Source organism: Aspergillus pseudotamarii (genome assembly GCF_009193445.1).
Source record: "Aspergillus pseudotamarii strain CBS 117625 unplaced genomic scaffold BDV38scaffold_2, whole genome shotgun sequence".
NCBI classification, from domain to species: domain Eukaryota; kingdom Fungi; phylum Ascomycota; class Eurotiomycetes; order Eurotiales; family Aspergillaceae; genus Aspergillus; species Aspergillus pseudotamarii.
The window spans coordinates 1,066,861-1,084,583 of record NW_022475016.1 but is presented as its reverse complement, the minus strand read 5'-3'; the positions used below and the strand labels follow the sequence as shown (position 1 = coordinate 1,084,583).

General features: G+C 49.2%; 7 protein-coding genes across 7 annotated transcripts; 2 read left to right on the top strand and 5 right to left on the bottom strand.

The window, feature by feature from the left end:
* Positions 1-446: 446 nt before the first annotated feature.
* On the bottom strand, positions 447-1,858 carry BDV38DRAFT_292064 (secretory lipase-domain-containing protein; the record flags this gene model as incomplete). Its single annotated transcript, XM_032061917.1, has 1 exon — positions 447-1,858. Exon 1 carries the CDS (start codon positions 1,812-1,814, stop codon positions 447-449), a length of 1,368 nt encoding a protein of 455 aa, XP_031919544.1. The 5' UTR covers positions 1,815-1,858.
* Positions 1,859-4,235: 2,377 nt separating this feature from the next.
* On the bottom strand, positions 4,236-5,582 carry BDV38DRAFT_267373 (uncharacterized protein; the record flags this gene model as incomplete). Its single annotated transcript, XM_032056575.1, has 1 exon — positions 4,236-5,582. The coding sequence occupies one exon, from the start codon at positions 5,580-5,582 to the stop codon at positions 4,236-4,238; it is 1,347 nt and encodes a 448-aa protein (XP_031919543.1).
* A 2,021-nt stretch (positions 5,583-7,603) lies between these two features.
* On the bottom strand, positions 7,604-9,636 carry BDV38DRAFT_292062 (acyl--CoA ligase; the record flags this gene model as incomplete). Its single annotated transcript, XM_032061916.1, has 5 exons — positions 7,604-8,626; positions 8,678-8,780; positions 8,837-9,168; positions 9,243-9,503; positions 9,600-9,636. 5 exons carry the CDS (start codon positions 9,634-9,636, stop codon positions 7,641-7,643), a joined length of 1,719 nt encoding a protein of 572 aa, XP_031919542.1. The 3' UTR covers positions 7,604-7,640.
* Positions 9,637-10,059: 423 nt separating this feature from the next.
* BDV38DRAFT_267371 (transcription factor domain-containing protein) lies at positions 10,060-11,246 on the bottom strand (the record flags this gene model as incomplete). The annotated part of the gene is made up of 3 exons (XM_032056574.1): positions 10,060-10,854; positions 10,935-10,975; positions 11,027-11,246. The coding sequence occupies 3 exons, from the start codon at positions 11,244-11,246 to the stop codon at positions 10,060-10,062; spliced, it is 1,056 nt and encodes a 351-aa protein (XP_031919541.1).
* A 777-nt stretch (positions 11,247-12,023) lies between these two features.
* On the top strand, positions 12,024-13,574 carry BDV38DRAFT_292060 (MFS transporter; the record flags this gene model as incomplete). Its single annotated transcript, XM_032061915.1, has 5 exons — positions 12,024-12,062; positions 12,138-12,233; positions 12,345-12,758; positions 12,807-13,175; positions 13,227-13,574. 5 exons carry the CDS (start codon positions 12,024-12,026, stop codon positions 13,572-13,574), a joined length of 1,266 nt encoding a protein of 421 aa, XP_031919540.1.
* A 497-nt stretch (positions 13,575-14,071) lies between these two features.
* On the top strand, positions 14,072-15,233 carry BDV38DRAFT_292059 (glycoside hydrolase family 43 protein; the record flags this gene model as incomplete). Its single annotated transcript, XM_032061914.1, has 4 exons — positions 14,072-14,383; positions 14,431-14,587; positions 14,644-14,675; positions 14,739-15,233. 4 exons carry the CDS (start codon positions 14,072-14,074, stop codon positions 15,231-15,233), a joined length of 996 nt encoding a protein of 331 aa, XP_031919539.1.
* A 479-nt stretch (positions 15,234-15,712) lies between these two features.
* Positions 15,713-17,060, bottom strand: BDV38DRAFT_267368 (tubby C-terminal-like domain-containing protein; the record flags this gene model as incomplete). Its single annotated transcript, XM_032056573.1, has 4 exons — positions 15,713-15,795; positions 15,848-15,893; positions 15,953-16,443; positions 17,021-17,060. The coding sequence occupies 4 exons, from the start codon at positions 17,058-17,060 to the stop codon at positions 15,713-15,715; spliced, it is 660 nt and encodes a 219-aa protein (XP_031919538.1).
* Between the last annotated feature and the right edge of the window lie 663 nt (positions 17,061-17,723).

The window sequence follows — 17,723 nt, the reverse complement described above, 5'->3', positions numbered from 1 at the left end:
CGTCGATGTAACCATTGACCAGATTAAAGCAACCATCGATCATGCGTGTACTTCTGCGATGCCTGATTGCTATACGTATATCACGCCTATAGACACACTAGTAACTCTATGTACAAAACCCGGGGTAATTGTATTGAGGGTCGTGGTTCTTCCTGTCTTTGACAGGTTACGGTCGATGGGAACGCGAACACAAGATGTCATCGCGTAGTTCTTAATCCTGCCTTACCACGTGAATGACTCTCCTAAAGTGATGGATACACTTGATGGATAAATGTTGATGGCTGCTAGTGCTGTTTTTCTGCAACTCCGACGTTTTATTCCATTGTACTGGCCGATATGTTGTGTAGAATTTAACATCATGTTCAATAACTAAATTCCTGAACCTATAACGTTGCCAAGCCATATCTCCGAGCTCAGACAGGTACTATAAGGCGGTAGCCAGCATATCATTTCAACTCTGCCCGTAGAGGAATCTGTGCATCTGAGCCATCATCTGTCATTAAATCATCTTCGACTCTCTTCAGGTCGTTGCACGCTCCACCAATTGGAGGGTTCAAGTCTTTTTCGCGACACCCAGTTGGGGGAACACCAAGGAAGCGATTGAGAATCCATCTCCAAGCGTCCAAGTTCCCCTGCTGCAGGGTTTGCATATGGTTGAGCCCAGGATGTTGATGGTATTGAACCACAGTGCCCTTATCACAGAGATTACACACAAGTTTATTCGTAACGTCGATATCACCCACAATCTCGTCATTGGTTCCCTGGAAAATATACATCGGATAGGCAGGAGCTCCATGCCTCCCCATAACACCAATGTCCGTCAGGTCTCTGCGGAACCTGGACAAGAAGCTGTGGCCGTGTTCAAAGTAGGATGAGATATTTTGGTACTCAAGGGGTTCATGAGCCGGCTCTCTGCCCAAGCAGCGACTGCAGCGCGTCTTGGGCCCATAGAACCTCTCGCGATGCTCCTCGAGTAAGTCGTTGTCCATGTATTTCTTCACCTCCGGGACGGCGTTCATTACGCCCAGCATGGCCCATACGTTCAGCTCTGCCCATGGTCCCTCATTGCAGCCCAGATAGGTATCGGTAATATTGGGTGGAGGACCACCCATGGCAGCGCCTACGATCTGGGTGAGTTCCGGTGCGTACGTGGGTTGTAGCTCGGAGGCCCATTCGGTAGCATACGCGCCACCGGAAAATCCGTACATAACCGTTCTGGCGTCGGGCTTGAGACCAGTGAGGCCGTATTCCTTCTGGAAGTTAAATGCCGCGCGAATTGAGTCGAGTGTGTGATAAGCAGTTTGCGGGCCGACCGTGAACGCAGCGTTCCAGCCCTCGTAATCGGGGATGTTCAAGATCGGACCGTGTTTATTCACGAAGGGTAGCACGAACGATAGATCCATCATGTTCCAGGACAGGGCGGGGCCGACCGCGCCCACTTGGAGCCCATAAGAGGGCGAGCAATTGATGTCCGGAGAGTCATAGGCGGGCTGGACCGAGAGGAGCCAGCCTTTCTGTGCATTGTGTGGAACAATTATCGTCGTGACCGAGTGAGTTTTCTTTTCGTTCAAGTCCCTTGTGACGTAAAGTAATTGGTATGCCGTGGCATTGGATGGGATGCCATACGAGAGCGAATTCACGTACACTCGCCGCCAATCTATAATCGATCCGGGATCCAGCTCCTCCCAGAATCCTTGCTTCGGCTTATAGAAATCATCCAACTCGGGGAAGAAGGGTGTAGGCGCTGTAGCCCCAGAGACAATGGCAGGGAGCAGCCCGCCTAATAGGCAAAGCAAGCGTGGAATGAGCCCCATTATGGTGACCAGTAGAATAGGTGTTCGCTGACCGCAGCTCACTCTGGTTTCATCCGTATAAGAAGAATGGAGGAGAGCTCTTCTGAGATATAGTAGTGTAGTTGATACCACATACCATAGCCATGAGACCCCATCTTTATAGGGACAGTTCCTACAGTTCATCAATAAGGCTTCCAGGCTTACTGATTGTTAGCCAGCCACCTTGAGGATGTCCGGCATGTTCCAGCTCTCGATTCCAAATCGGTAATAGATATGACGGAGTACATTCTCAGCCGTGCCGAATGATGGCCGATCAGCATTCCTATGATACATGATATGTTGTGTAACTGCTGAGCAGGTTTACGCTGCATAGGAATCTCCGCTATGCGGTCGTGTGCGTAAGTTGATGCAACTCATATGCATTAATGCTTCACCTACACGGCAGGGGTTAACGCTCTCCACCGTTCACTGCCTGTCATGGTGGTCTTATACTATCTCAGCAGAAATATGAATTGATCCAATCTCGCAACATCCTAGAATGCAGAAATATGTCAAATAAAGGCTAAAGAGCTACAGAAGGCTGTCACAGATGTCAATACGCAAAATTGGCGGCTGCAAAGTCTTAGCAGCGATCAACAGAAGTGTATTACCTTTAAAGGAACGCAGCCTGAGACAAAAGGGAATACAAAAGTGGGTCTTCTTCAGCTAAGGTCTCAGAATACTTCAGGGAGTGACTCCGTGCATATGAGGTATCTTCATGAAGCAAGTGTGGCTCTTGAAGAACAGCCGAACAACTAGATGGCATGCAAAACAGCGTATTTGCTACAACTTCCCCTCTCAGGCATAGCGAAAGCTGAAATCGCCACATTCTGCATTTTGAAAGGATGCCCCCTATACGGCGGCGTAGCTGAAAGAGTGGATCACCCCCTTACTGTCCCATCAGTGGAGACGTTTTTGCTTCTTTCTCGACCCTGTTCCCCTTGGCACACTCCCCGCATGCCGCTAGTGCTGCAGGGTATAATCACACCCTCGATGGTTGCCATCCTGTTCGTGAGATGCATTTACATCCAATTTTTCAACTATTTCGCAGGTCAGCAATGTTAAACTGTATGTATCTGGCTATTAGATGGTAGCCTTAACCGCTCCGAACAAGTACAGGGATAAAGGACCCTTCTACTCTGGAATTGCAACGGGCCATCGTACTGTTATCCCTCTCATGCACGTCACTAGATGGTGAGGTGTGATATTATTGCTCGGGTTGCATGAATAAAGCCTAATCCGCAGTTCTCATGGACGCTAGCTTTAGTTGGTGATGCGTCACATATACCTCCACCAACGAGGACAACAAACCTTCGGTTCTGAGAATCCGGTGTCATAATTCACTCATTCCTCGTGTATTATCCCCACCGGTAAAGCCCAATAGGATGGCCTAGCGACGATAGCTGTCTTCTCTTGTCGGCGGCCCGGTCCGTGAGGTGTGTGCAGCTAATTCCTCAGCTTGACCCCGAAACTTGACCGGCAAGGGTAATTGCAGTTTTTTGCGCAGAATACCACCTGCCACGATGGGTTCTGATTGACGCCATCTGCATTGATGTTTTTGGATTGGCTGTTGACAGCTTTCCTCTAGCCACTGTTTTAGCTATATTGACAAATATACATTCTGACGGCTGGGATTAAGAACAGTTGCGTAGTTTCGAATGATGTCCGGTATCCAGACATGGGATTGGTTCTACTGTGGTCCATTTCTTGCGTGAGATACGGGTATGTTCTGTGTTGAGGGACTGTTACTCATGGAAGATTGCTTTGGAAACGGACACCTACATTCTACCCACCATAGCCTATCAGGTTGATTTGGGAACTTCACCGAACTGCGGGCATATTCTGTATGTTTGAATACTAAACAACACATTTCCCATATACGGTCATTTAACCAGACTCTTACATGATAAGATATGCAACCTTCACTGACCTTCTCAAATACTACTTACTTACTCAACCGCCTAATCACCCTATCTCTCTCTATGCCTGCGGGTTTCGAGCAGTGGATCAGGTATATAAAACTATACTCATCATTGAGATATGGAATGGTACAATGATCATTCAACGTGCTTTGGTCAAGTGCAATTGTGTCGATTCAGAAGAGAGCATATCACATCATTAAAATTATGTACGTGGTAATCTATCTATAGCGGGAAGAAATCTTTTGCCGTCAACGCCCAGTAAAAAATGCGATCGATCTAGAAGAGAAAAACACGAAAGCATAAAAACAAAGTAAAGTCGTAATACTTCATGCGCTCCCGGAAAGTAGGAGCGTTTCTAACAACAGGGGGCAGGAATTAGAGTAGGAAGGGTGAAAAAGGAAGAAAAGAAAACAGCAACAACACCAAATGACAAAAGAACGGTCCTCATGCGGGATGGATATCACGTATAACGGAACAAAAATTAAACAGAACAAGGCGATGTATATGGTGCGTCAAAATCATATGCAGGAGGCATAGCAGATTCTCCCTCATATAATGGAGGAGCGCTGTTGCCGTGGAAGGTGCCCTCCGGGATGGCATTTCGGCCAGCCACTTCGTGGATTGGGAGGGTATAAAACGTTGTGAAGGCTTTTGCAAATTGCTTTCGGTTGATAAGATCTCCTGTCTTTTCGTCAAGAGTGTCTTCCCCGGTGATCAGATCGAGCCTCAGCCGGTGGTCGACCATGATTGTGGTCCTCTCCCCTCTTGATTCCGTGCATTCTTCGTTAAACTTGCAGGGGGTGAGGTGTCGACATGGTGATCCAGAGTCGAAGGAGCACGATGAGAGGTCCGGCCGATCTGCGGTAGACGCACTTCTGGGGATAATTATATCGAACGAAAGATCAATTCGGTCATGGTCATCATAGCCTTTCCGTTGCAGGGCAGATAATTTCTTATTCGGCGCCCAGCGACCCTGCTGCTTTCCGGAGCAAACTTGGCGCACGGATTTCTCTTTCCACGTGATGTTCTCTCCGTCAGGACCATCGCTGCTGGAGATTTTCATCAACCTCACCGTCTCTTCGACGCTCCATCGTACCTCTCGAACAAAGAATTGCCTCTTTTCGGTAGGACGATCACCCCGCGCCGTAGTGCCACGGGCCACAAGCTTCGCAGAGTATGCGAGCTTTGCTTTGGTATCTGTTGGTTGCTCTGGGGTAAGAGACAACTCCGATTGCAACCGCTCGCCAGTGTACTTTTTAAAGTGGCGAACAGTCTGACTGGGGCCAGTCACGATTCGGGACAGAATTTGCACGTCCCTTGTCGCGTCCACTGTCACCCCAGACAACGAAGTGACTGCAGCGTGGACCGCATAAGACAACCCTCCGAATGGAGTTTCCGTCGTGCCTGACGTGCCGGGTGGAACTGGGATTGAGAAAAGAAACTTGAGCACGACCGCGCCCGACTCTTCATACCACTCTACTGGCTCTGGGGAGTGCCATAGCTGACACTGTACCAGTGTCTCTACCGTACTGCTCCCCTCCTTTGGTTGAGTGGCAGGAGTTTGGGTTTGGGGTACGCGTTTCCTGCGGAGCCGCTGAAGGAAGTCCCCCTTTTTGTTGTCGTTGGGGGCAGTGGGTGCCACCTCCCCATTTCGCAAAGTCACAGTTCGGAGCAAACTGACGGTAACATTGGGATACTCCGTCGGACCAAAATCCAACGAGGATACTGGAACGAGAACGGAGCCCGAAATGGGTGGGCTGTATCTCTCGCCGTGAGACCCTTCATAAACGTGATGGGTGGTTGGAACGTCCAGATGCAGTGGTCCCATGTGTGAGATAGTATAGCAGGTGCCTTCTGGGTTTATAGATGACGATGGGGATGATGTAACGGACATCCGGGCACTCCGGTTTTATAACCCTTTACCCTCCTTGTCAGGGAAGACGATGATGACTCGGAGGCATCATAAAAATGTAATCAGGGGTACCTCCCCGGATCCACGTGGTAGCAATGACTCTTGATAACGACAATTCTTCTCAAGTCATAAAAATCGGAATGTGTGCCAGCTGTGCCGTTCGTTTCTCGTTAGGGCACGAGCTCCCGTTCGATGATGAGTCTCGACCCAGACTTTCCATCTGGCGATCTTCCCGAAACGGAAGCCAAGAGGGAAGTCGGTTCGTAAGCTTTCAAGGTTTTCCGGGGATCCACCACACACGCCCCTAATTTTGGAAGATGACAACCGTCCAGAATGATCGAGGATGCACCGTGTGGAAAGTACTAGAGAAGAATCATTCCGTCCGTGTGACTAAGTGGCAACAGGTGTGCCAGGTTCGAATGCAGAATTTTCTCCACAACGGAAATTCTCCGGCGGTGTCAGCGTGAAGAGATTTTTTTCTTCACGTTGGCTACACTGCATGTGGTGGGTTGGCGATTGATCATGTTGAATCAGTTGTATATAGTCCGAGATGTCGGACCTGAAGCTTAAAGTTGGGTTCTGGCCCCTTGCTCGATCGACCTTCGAATGAGGATGCTTATCTTGATTCTCCGTGCATTACTCGGGACGGAAACCCGGCTGACCCACCGTTGTTTATCCACTGACGCGACCCTCGGTTGGCACACTTTAGTCTCAAGGGTTGGGCAAGGAAAACAACAAAGTTCTTCTTCAGGTCCAAAAGCTGGCCCATGCTTTTTCCAACTTAGTCATTAGCCCCTGTCGGCAGCGTTCCAGCCTCCTTTCTCTCTCTTGTCCCATATACTCCGTCCATGTTCCACGCGGGCCTCCTTCGTCCAGGAACCTGCGTATCGGTTAGCTATCTTAAATAGGTCTAGTATCACCACAGAAGTCAGAATCCCTAGCGCCCTTTTTAAAGGTGTCAACGCAAAGACTATGCCTTTGGAACATTTCTAGAAAACACGTCCAAGGGCTCTGGTAGCTCCAGCCCAAAGAGCCAGGCCCACTAAGTATGTGCAGAATATATATGTAATGGTCAGAATGATGGCTTTTGGGCGATGACTTGAAAGTCGAAAGGAATTCCTCCACACTAGGCATGGTCATGGCTCATTGCACTATTGGCTCATCGCACCTCAAGGACGGTCACGATAGCTTTGGAAATCACTCACTCCTGTCAACACGGCGTCGACTCAGCCGGCATCAGGTGACCGGTGGAGAGTGATAGTGCGACGTGGACTCACAATGTCTCTAGCTCTTAGTATGTTCATGGATCTGGATCGTTCGATTTTAACGCCTCTATAAAGCACGCCATATGCGTTGTCTCGTGATATGTTGCGGTAGTGGAGCTGGTGTGTGTTGGTTTCTTCATGAAGCAGTCCAAGCGACCGATGATGATCGGATTTCCTCCGTTGACTTTCCTTTTCGGTACTAGTGTGGTTCCCATGCTGCTTTATGTTCACAAGTATGGGGTAAGTCACCTGAGTAAAGCAGCAACGGTTCCTCATGGCAGGTATGTTACATGTATATAAACAGTTAAGTCTCCTTTCCTTCGTCTACGTGAGCAACACACGCTGAATAGAAAGTCTATAAGATATTCCTCTCCCCAACTACCATTGCCAACTTAGATTCGTTCCCGGCACTATTACAGCAGATGGACAATTGGATTTGATCAACACCGGCGAAGTTATTGCAAGTAAATTGTGCCGTTTATAAGACACATGAACCACCTGGACGCCATTGAAATTAGCAGTCTCGCAACTCACTCTAATGGAAAGACAAATTGCTCTAGACATAATCACGTTTTTCAAGGCATTGGTTTATAAATTTATAACGTAACAGACATTGCCAGCTCGTAAGGGTTCGTACATTATGGTATTGAATGCCCCAGTGTGGAGGAAAATGCGATCTGCATCAGGGTTGCGTGTCCGAGTTCCCAGCTTACAACTTAGCCGTCGCCTTCTCATCCCGAACGACCAGCCTCTTCTCCCCATTCTCCCTCTTCCTCTCCCGATCTCTCAGCACTCGCCGTAGGATCTTCCCACTCGCACTCTTCGGAATCTCATCCATAAACTCCACCTCGACAATCCATTTATGGCGCACCTTCTTAGCCCTGACATACTCAATCAACTCCCTCCCAACACGTCTCACACCATCTTCCGTCGCCAATCTCGCCTTTGCCCCAGCCTTGACCACAACATACGCCTTCGGCTTCTCCCCCGAATAATCATCGGGCACCGATGTAACCGCCGCATCGTCCACTTCAGGGTGCCCAAGCAACAAGTCCTCCAATTCAGCAGGCGAAACCCCAATTCCCTTCACTTTAATCATCTCCTTGATTCGATCTGTAATCACAAGGAACCCCTCCGGATCCATATACCCCACATCCCCAGTATGCAACCACCCATCTGAATCGAATGTTTCCCGGGTTGCTTTATCATTCCCCAAGTACCCCATAACCACCTGAGGCCCCCGGGCCAGAATTTCACCCTCTTCGCCATACCCCACTGCCTTGCCATCCTGAGTGGCAAGAATCTTCACCTCGGTATTAGCCACTAGGATCCCGGCCCGGTGGGCATACTCGTACGTCTGCTTTTCAGGCGGATGAGCGGTAATACAGCTGCAAGACTCCGTCATCCCGTATCCCTGCTTAAACCCTGTCCAGGGGAACCGGGCTTCTAGTTTCTGGAGAATCTCGCCGGAGATAGGAGCGGCACCGGAGGAAAAGGTCTTCACGTGCGAGAGGTCGTACTTGGACACAATTGGGTCGGTGAGGAGACGGATGATGATGGGGGGTACGGAGAGGATCTCAGTAATTTGATATTCGACTATGGTCGCCAGCATGGACTCCATGGTGAAGGAGGGAAGCATATAGACGGTGCTGTTGCGGATTACAGGGAGGTGCATTTGGTGCACAAGCCCGGTGACTTCGCTGTATCAGCATTTGATGTCTGGTAAGAAGCGGAAGTGGGACCTACTATGAAATAAAGGCAATACAGCCAACGATTTCGTTACATCCTTCCGTAACAGTTGGTCCACTTGCATGCATTGCGCGATGACGTTGTGATGGGCGATCATCACCTGCCCAGTGTTCTATTAGCCAACTCTCACCAAATTCATCCATGGATCATCCATACGGCTTTCGGCAACCCCGTGGTTCCGGAGCTGAAGCTCAAAAACCCACACACATCCCGATTTGTCTTGCCCGCAGGAAGCTCAAAAGGGATCGCCTGTCCAGCCGGCCCGTAGCTTCTCCCCTTTCGGACGAGGTCCTGGACCGATAAATACTCGCCCTTTTGACCCTCAAGGAGGAAGATCCGTTCGGGAGGGATCCCGGCTTCCCGGGCAGCGGGAACCGCAACCTCCATGCCGGAAGGGACGGTCATGAGATATTTTGCTTTCCCGGTTTTGAGGGCATACGTCATCTCTTCGATGTTGTAGGCTGGCGAGGCGCCCGATATTATACCTCCTTTTTACATGTAGTTATTGTCAGCAGGATATTCAGAGCTAGGGGAGCTAGGGCTGACAAGGACAAAGACTAACCGGCGCGAACAGCAGCCAACATCGCAACTGGATACCAAATCGTATTCGGACTGAAGAGGGCAACGGTATCCCCCGGTTGAAGGCCATAGTTGCGCACCAGAGCAGTGGAAACATAGGTCGTGTATTCTTTCAGGGCGTCATACCGAATACTCTCCTTCGTGGCGGCGTTGACGAAAGCGCCCAGTTTATCGGGGCTGTTGGAGTTCAAGGGAGAGTAGTGGGAGTCGAACAACCATTTCCAGATTGTAATATCTGTGGGGACTGTTTATTGCTGGGTTTTTAGCAAGAATATATCATGCTTAATTCTTAAAGGTCTGTAGTCATGGTGCTATTGGGAGGGAGAGTGAAGAAGCGTACTGTTGATACGCGGTCTATCCGACTGAAAGACCACCATTGTTTCCTGATTTGCTTTGCTTTAATTTCAATCCTGACTTAGGGACAGTCTATTAGATCATGGATAATACACATACATGTTGCCCCCCGGGGGAATATATGATCGTTCATGCGGGGAAACAGTAGACCGAGGTCAACTTATACCCCGCATGTCGGTAATAGCCCTATTTGTCCAATCGGTATATCTCTGTCGATTGAGTGTGAGGTCAAGGCACTGCATTAATTTTATCAAATACCGAGAGCACCGTCCCATGGAGGCATTTAAGCAAGTGGGTTTTGTATTGACAGCGAATTAGTAAGAGACACTGTACCGTCTACCAGGTCCATGTATAAGCATTAGGCTCCACATCTGCTGTTCTACGATTTTGATAGCAATATTTAATATCCGTCGTGCAGTGCTCCTGTACCGTCATACATCTATATTTCAAACCATGAGGACTGCATCATTGAAGTTGTGCATACTATGCGCCAGACTAAAGGTAGGCGCTGAATTCGGGTCTACTCTCTCCAAGTATCGCCAGTGTTGCCTCAACACAGCGAGGTTCCTCGAAAATATTTCTGATCGAAATTTGTTGAATATGGTCTTCAGTTTAGTCGTAATAGCAGCTCGGTGCTCTTGCTGGATGGCACAACGCCCCACAATCACCATGGGCCAGCAAAGAAACCCGTCTGATGGCGATTCGGGTGGTAGCATCGATAGGTGGCTGACAAAAGAAGATACCATTTCCTGAATGGAAGGGCCACAAATGGAGATGGACTGATCTATGAGGCTTTGCAAGTATATCAGACAAGCAAGGCGATACAGCTCGAATGTCACACCGTCATTGATCGTTTGCGCACCCATGTCGGGACGGGCATGGAATGACGCCCGAACACTCCGCAAGTCTTGCTCAGCGCTCACTATGTCGCGATATATCCTCCTATCGGAGAACGTGGTTGGTTCACCCCGGGATAGATGGAGGGCGACACGGAACACAATAAAGAATACTTTCTGTGAGGTGCCCATAATTGATCCGCTTTCTAAGTGCTCCAGGAGACCGGGAAATTCGAATATTTGTCTGGCCTCACACAGTGACAGATGAGCACCGTGAGTAAATGCTGTGATGGAGAAGAAGTAGCAAAACATCTCGATGAGAAACTTCCGAAGAGATGAGTTGGGCGGCACCATCTGGAGCCGAGGTCTTAGTAGAGCAGCCGCAGCGTTTAGATGTGGTAGTATCTGATCGTTATCAGAGTAATTTTGCGACTATACGGTATTAGAACCTTGCCATATCCAAGTCCATCTAAAGAAGGACTCACCTCGTGAAGGCAAAATAAGGCAACTGCCAACAGGTTGTGGTCTGCAAACTGTTATTATTTTACTATTACATGACGACCTGTGCAATACGTACCAGAAGTGGGCTCATTTGCCGATTGCTCACCACTGAGCGCCTCACGCAGGCCAGAAACAGCTCGGTCGTAGTACTCAACGGCTGAGGCTTGTAATTCCACGCTCGAATCATACTTCAGTAGATCTTTCGCTGCGATCATGAGCACACAGTGGAGAATCAGGGAACTTTCCATGACTTCTGGGAAAATATGAGAGAGAATCGCAGTTCGCCGGTTATCCATTCTTGAGGTCAGCCACATAGGGCCATGTTTTGCGAAGTGGTCTAGAAGCCGACGGACCAGGCCAGGGCTGGGAACTGCGAAGACCGTCACCATAGCTGCTAACTCAGGCGGGATGGTCATGTCCGAGAGACCTTGGCGTCGGCGCGGACGTCGCCTGCGCACGACCACTTCCGTCGTTGGCCATTGGCAGGTGAGACGATTTCGGTGGCACCCTGTACAGGTGGGATGACGCTCATCGCACTTCTTCTTGCGGCGACGACAGGTAAGGCATCCATCTTTAGAGCGGGTGGCAGGCCGTGGCCTGTTACCGGCATCTTCGACCATCTTCTAGGTTTGTGGGGCCGTAAGCGCAACCACTCAGGATATTTCAGGGCTATAAACCCATCACAGCAGGGTCTTTGTTGTCAAGAAGCGAAGCAGGATGTCGTGAAAGATGGAGGGCATCGTTGAGGTGGAGAAAATGGAAACCAGCGCGGCACTTACGAGTCCCGGTTAGGTTTAGCTCGGTGGATGAATCACATCTGGAAAGATACAAACGTCTCCACCTTCAACATCGCCCACACTTCACCACTACATATCTGACAAACCAATGGCTACCATGGCACGCCGTGACTGTTACTTCGTCGGTCTCGTATCATAGATTGCTGATAGAATGACTGCATATTTGATGTTTACGTAACAGGGCGATGTGTTGGGTGCGAAAAGTCAAAATATATATAGTTGTACATCCCACCCTACAGCTTCTGGTTAACATTGTTCCAATCTCGAACCGCCATGATGTCCTCATCCCAGATGGAGCCTGACACTCAATATCTCGTGCGTGCAAATGAGCCAGCCCGTCAACCCTCTACTGTAGAGAGTCGCGAGGACGTAAATGAACGCCCGCTCGAGCCAAACAAATGGAACCGTCCGAGATCGAACATCATTCGTGTGTTGACCACGTTCTGGGTCTTCTTTGTCATGGGGGCTAATGATGCTGCGTACGGTGTAGGTGCCTCTGCAATGCATCCAGCCGTTCATCGCTAACGAGATTTACAGGCTATACTGCCATATGTTGTTCCCCCTCATTCCTAAGCCATTGACGTTCCAGACTGACAGCAGATTGAACAGCTAGAGGAATATTATAACATCTCGTATATGATTGTGTCATTGGTATTCCTCTCGCCGTTAGTAGGCTACGTCCTGGCAGCATTAGTCAACAACAAACTACACATGGCTTTAGGACAGCGAGGCGTGGCTCTGATTGCACCAGCATGCCACCTCGTTGCCTACATCATCAGCTGTACGCATCCTCCATACCCCGTACTAGTTGTGGCGTACATTTTTGCGGGCATTGCAAACGGACTTCACGAGGCTGCATGGAACACGTATATCGGCAGCCTTGACAACCCCAATGAGCTCCTGGGCTTGCTTCATGGGGTTTACGGCCTTGGTGCGGTGATAAGTCCGTTAGTGGCCACGAACATGATTACGAAGGCGAAAGCGCCCTGGTACTATTTTTATTTCTTTATGGTACGTTTATGCTATTTTATTTCTAACGCAATGCTGACTGCTGGGGAGATTGGTCTATCTGTCATCGAAGCTGTGGCATGCCCGGCTGTTTTTTGGCGATTTACAGGTGCCGCCTTTCGCGAATCCCACGAACAATCTGACGACGACGCGGGCGATAAGGCCAATAATGGGCTTCGAGACGCCCTTTTCACCCGCCCCGCTGCGCGTATATCTTGGCTCTGTTCCTTCGTCCTACTGTTTTATGTGGGAGTGGAAGTGACGGTCGGCGGCTGGATCGTTACAATAATGATGGAAGTGCGGCATGCAGCACCCTTCCCCAGCGGCATGACAGCGACTGGATTCTGGTTAGGGATTACCGCAGGGCGAGTGGCTTTGGGGTTTGTTACAGCGCGACTGGGTGAGAAATTAGCCACAACGGTATGCACTCTGATTCCCCCCTTTGTTGGCTGTGTTGCTAAGGCTGTGCAGATCTACATCACTTGTGCAATAGTATGTTCGTTGATTGTATGGTTGGTTCCTAATTTCTATGTCTCTGCGGTGGTGGTGTCTATCCAGGGTTTCTTCCTCGGTCCACTTTTCCCCTGCGTGGTCGCTGTCATAACCAAACTCCTGCCCAAGCATCTTCATGTGGCGGCGGTTGGCTTTGTGGCTGCCTTTGGAGGTGCTGGCGCAGCAGTTCTTCCATTTGTGGCTGGAGGAATTGCACAGGGTACTGGGGTTAAGTCCCTTCTGCCGTTCGTTGTAGGTGTTTCGGGTGGGATATTATTGCTTTGGCTCGGATTGCCACGACAGAGGAAGGGCGGAGCCCAGCATTAGTACGTCAAAGCCCTACCAGCTCGGTTCAAATTACCCCGACAGCCCTCCGATAGTCTCAGAACTCAAGTCGAACATAACCGAGATAAATAGAGCTCATAAGCGCTAGTCTTAGTTAGGCACATAATATAGATCTCCAAGTAGAATATAACGCAATAGTTCCTGGAGTAGCTCTGCGGACCTCAACTGCAATTATCCGAGCGTCCCTCCTTAATCAATAATAGAATGGGAGCATCGCCTCTCCACAGGATTTATTCCGGGGAATAGCAGTTATTCAGTGAATCAGAAATCAACCCCGCGAGGATCAGTTCCCCATGCGGAGAGATGTGGGTCGCGACCACGCAACGACAAGAAATCACTCTCCTTGAAGATCGCTCTCATTTGGGAAATTCTCCGGCCAGTGTCTTAGATGGTATGAGCTGGTTGAATATATAAATATTCGACTCAGTTCGTCAATGACATACAGGGGTAGTAGCACATCCAACATCAGTGCCGTCAAAATGCAACTCAAACAAGTCATCCTCCCTGCCCTTGCCCTATGTGGCTCGGCCTTAGGATCTCCGACGCCCGCCAAACGAGCAGAGGAGAAGGTCGGGTATCTCTCTGTCTACTGGACAACGGACGACGAGAGTGTCTACTTTGCATTGAGCGACAATGATGACCCGCTTGGCTTTGCCGCGATCAACGGCGGTAAAGCTGTCGTTTCCCCAACCCTGGGTACCAAGGCTGTTCGCGACACCAGTATTATTGCGGGACAGGGCGAGAATGCCGGGAAATATTGGATCATTGGGACGGACCTCAATATCGGCGAAGTGAGCTTGCCTGCTGATTATTGCTTGCCAAATGTGCTGACCGACAGACAACCTGGGATGATTCGGTCCGCACTGGCTCGCGTGCGATCTATGTCTGGGAGAGCTCAGACTTGGTCAACTGGAGCGAGAATACCCTGGTGACGGTTGAGAATAGCACGGCTGGAAATTTATGGGCCCCAGATGCCATCTGGGACCCTGAACAAGGTTAGTAATCGCGCTGGAACCTGAGAATAATAGATAGAGAAAGCTAACTGTCGTAGAACAATACTTAGTCCACTGGGCCTCGAAATTCGTAAGGATCCCTCTACCACAACACCTACCCGCTTTACCCATAGCCCTAACTAACACACCCTAGTATTCCGCCGACGACACAGACCACACAGGCGACGCAATCACCGGCAACATCCTGCGCTACGCATACACCAGCGACTTCAAGACCTTCACCGAGCCACAGGACTATATCGTGGGCACTACAGACGTCATCGACCTGTGCCTCCTCCAGCTTGACAGCAACACCTTTTTGCGGTCATATGTCAACAGCAGCAGCAGCGATGGCTTGCCCGTGGAGATCAGTAGTAATGGACTTCACGGTGACTGGTCGGTTCTTGGTTCTGTTGCGGACAGCAACAGCTATGAAGCCCCCTATTTCTTTGCCGATAATGCAGGCGGCAGTAAGGGATATATGACGGCGGATCTGGTCGGTAGCTCTCCCGGTATTTCTGGGTGGACGACGGACGATCTGAGTAAGGGTGTCTTTACTAAGGATACCTCTCATGATTTGATCTTTATGAGACATGATTCTGTGCTTGGCGTTACTCAAAGCCAGTATGATGCGTTGAAGGCCATGTAAGCCGTTGGTGCTTGAACTGCAATAGTGTTGTTGAAGGGAAGGGGTAGTTGAGATTAGAGTTTATGTAACAGCTATTCATCCCAGTAGATATGTACATACACATATACTTACCACACATTCCCCACTCTTAGTATTTTTTGTCGCGTAGATATTGTAATAGTGTATGTTTGGGGTGGCTAATACACTTTTGGCACTCGAAGCTTGCAAGAGCTTTTTGGGCTGTAATATCTTGTATGGTCATGGCACGGCAAACTGTACAAAATCTAACCACGCCAGGAAGATCAACATCACAAAGACGCAAGGCTTGCACTGAAGCACATAGTTTGGTATATAGAGTGAGTATACTGAGTAGCCACGCTAGTAAAAGGATATGAGCTAGTGATTAAATAAAACAACGACAACGGTTTCTAATTCAACCGACATTTGAACGCATACAATAGCACATGCACAGCGATCATCGATATGCCAAATCCTCTTGCCTATGGCGCCAGCTCTTTCCCACTACTTCCCACTCCAGGATCTGGATCTGACCCGGAAGACTTCGGTGCCGTTCCCTTGTAACCTACACTAAAATCAGCATCAAGCACACCAGCAATTCCCCACGAGTAACATACTGCTCTGATATAACACAGTAGCCAAAACAACCCCAATAATGGCAGCCTAAAACATATAATCAGCACAATCACTACAATGGTAATACAAAAGTAAGATCACAATACCAACGAAAGGTCCATCCCCTCAGCGACCTCCAACTCCCACGCTGGCCGTTTCCCAGGTAGATACACCGAGACCATATCTTTCAACTTAATCGCCGTGACCAGTGCGCCCTTGTGATAAACATGGGTCTTGGATTTAAACACATCCTGTCCCCGCACTTCGAGAATCGTCTCTTCTCCATTTGCCGCAGCATTATTCAAATGAACATCAAACTTGTCCTTAAGGGCATGCCATTGAGGTACAATCGTAGCAATGGGAGGGGAGCTCGTATTCTCTCTGCCACCAGGCAGATGCACAAACCATGTCACGCCGAGCCTTTTGTGGGCGATTTCAAAGAGTGGTAATCCGGAAGCGTCTTGAAAATATCGTCGTTGACTGATGGATTTGAAGTCTCCATCGACTGTGAAGAGTTTCTCCGCGAGGGGAGACTCGTCGGTCGGACATTTTGAGATTGTGAAGTCGCCTCCAGACCAGCTGTTGCTGTGTTGTTTCACTCAGATGGTTGTTGGGTGGGAGGTAATGTATTCTGTTCGCAGGGCGATGGGTTGTTTGAGGGGCACAAGTTTGGATATCATTTTGTTCGATAGTTGGGGAGGGAAAGAGGTGGACGGTATTTTTTAAGTAGAGATGAAGAATTCTTGACTATTTGAATTAAAGCTCGCGCTACCTACCATCCCTGCGGTCGAGGTGAGCTTGCTCTACTTGTCCCACTATGAAGTGGTTCTGCCAAGATGAATTCCCAGGCGATGCAAGGCTCCCAATGACGCCCGAGTGTGGCGGAGAGAAGACCTGTTGGGGTCGAAATACTGTTGATTGGCTGAGACAATATCGACAGTTTTGATGGTGTTTCAGACCATTCTTATCTTATCGAGCCTCGTATCCCAGTGTCGGCGGGTAAAGAAACTGGAAAATAAGAGATTGACGTGGAATATACTGGGCAGAAATCCATAGTAAATCTTATGTTCTTAAGCATACTAGTTATTTCATAACAAGATCTTTATAGGAAACCGCAAACTGAGTCGTCCCAACTAGAATGGTTTTCAGGGTCTGCCGAGGGTTGATGGAATTACTTCCTACAATGGCACCTAGTATCCCCTGTTTTTGCGACATGGCGAGGAAGTGCAACAATGGCAGGCTAACACGGTAAGGTTCTGATGAGACTGCATACACCCCAAATTAACTAAAGTGAATACCTGCAAATCGCCTAATGCGAGATGTCGAGGTAGAGCTAGTACTACAGCTGTGTAAGGCCAGCTACTAGTATTCATGAAGAAGCTTTACCACTGCCTTGTTGCCGTTCGCTGCTGCCTGGGATAGGGGTGTCTGGCCATATTTTGAATCCTTAGAGTCAATATCCACCTTTCCTGTAGCTAGCAGAGTTTTCACTACTGCTTCGTGACCTATCGCTGCTGCCCGGAATAGGGGTGTCTGGCCATATAAATTCTTAGAGTTATTATCCACCTTTCCTGTGGCAAGCAGAGCTTTCACCACTGCCTCGTGGCCGTTCGCTGCCGCCCGGAATAGAGGTGTCTGGCTATTTGAATCCTTGGAGTCAATATCCACCTTTCCTGTAGCAAGCAGAGCTTTTACTACTGGCTCGTGGCCGTTCGCTGCTGCCCGGGATAGGGGTGTCTGGCCATATTTTGAATCCTTAGAGTCAATATCTACCTTTCCTGTGGCAAGTAGAGTTTTCACCACTGCCTCGTGGCCGTACCCTGCTGCGCAGAGTAGGGGTGTCTCGCCATATTTTGAATCCTTAGAGTCAATATCTAC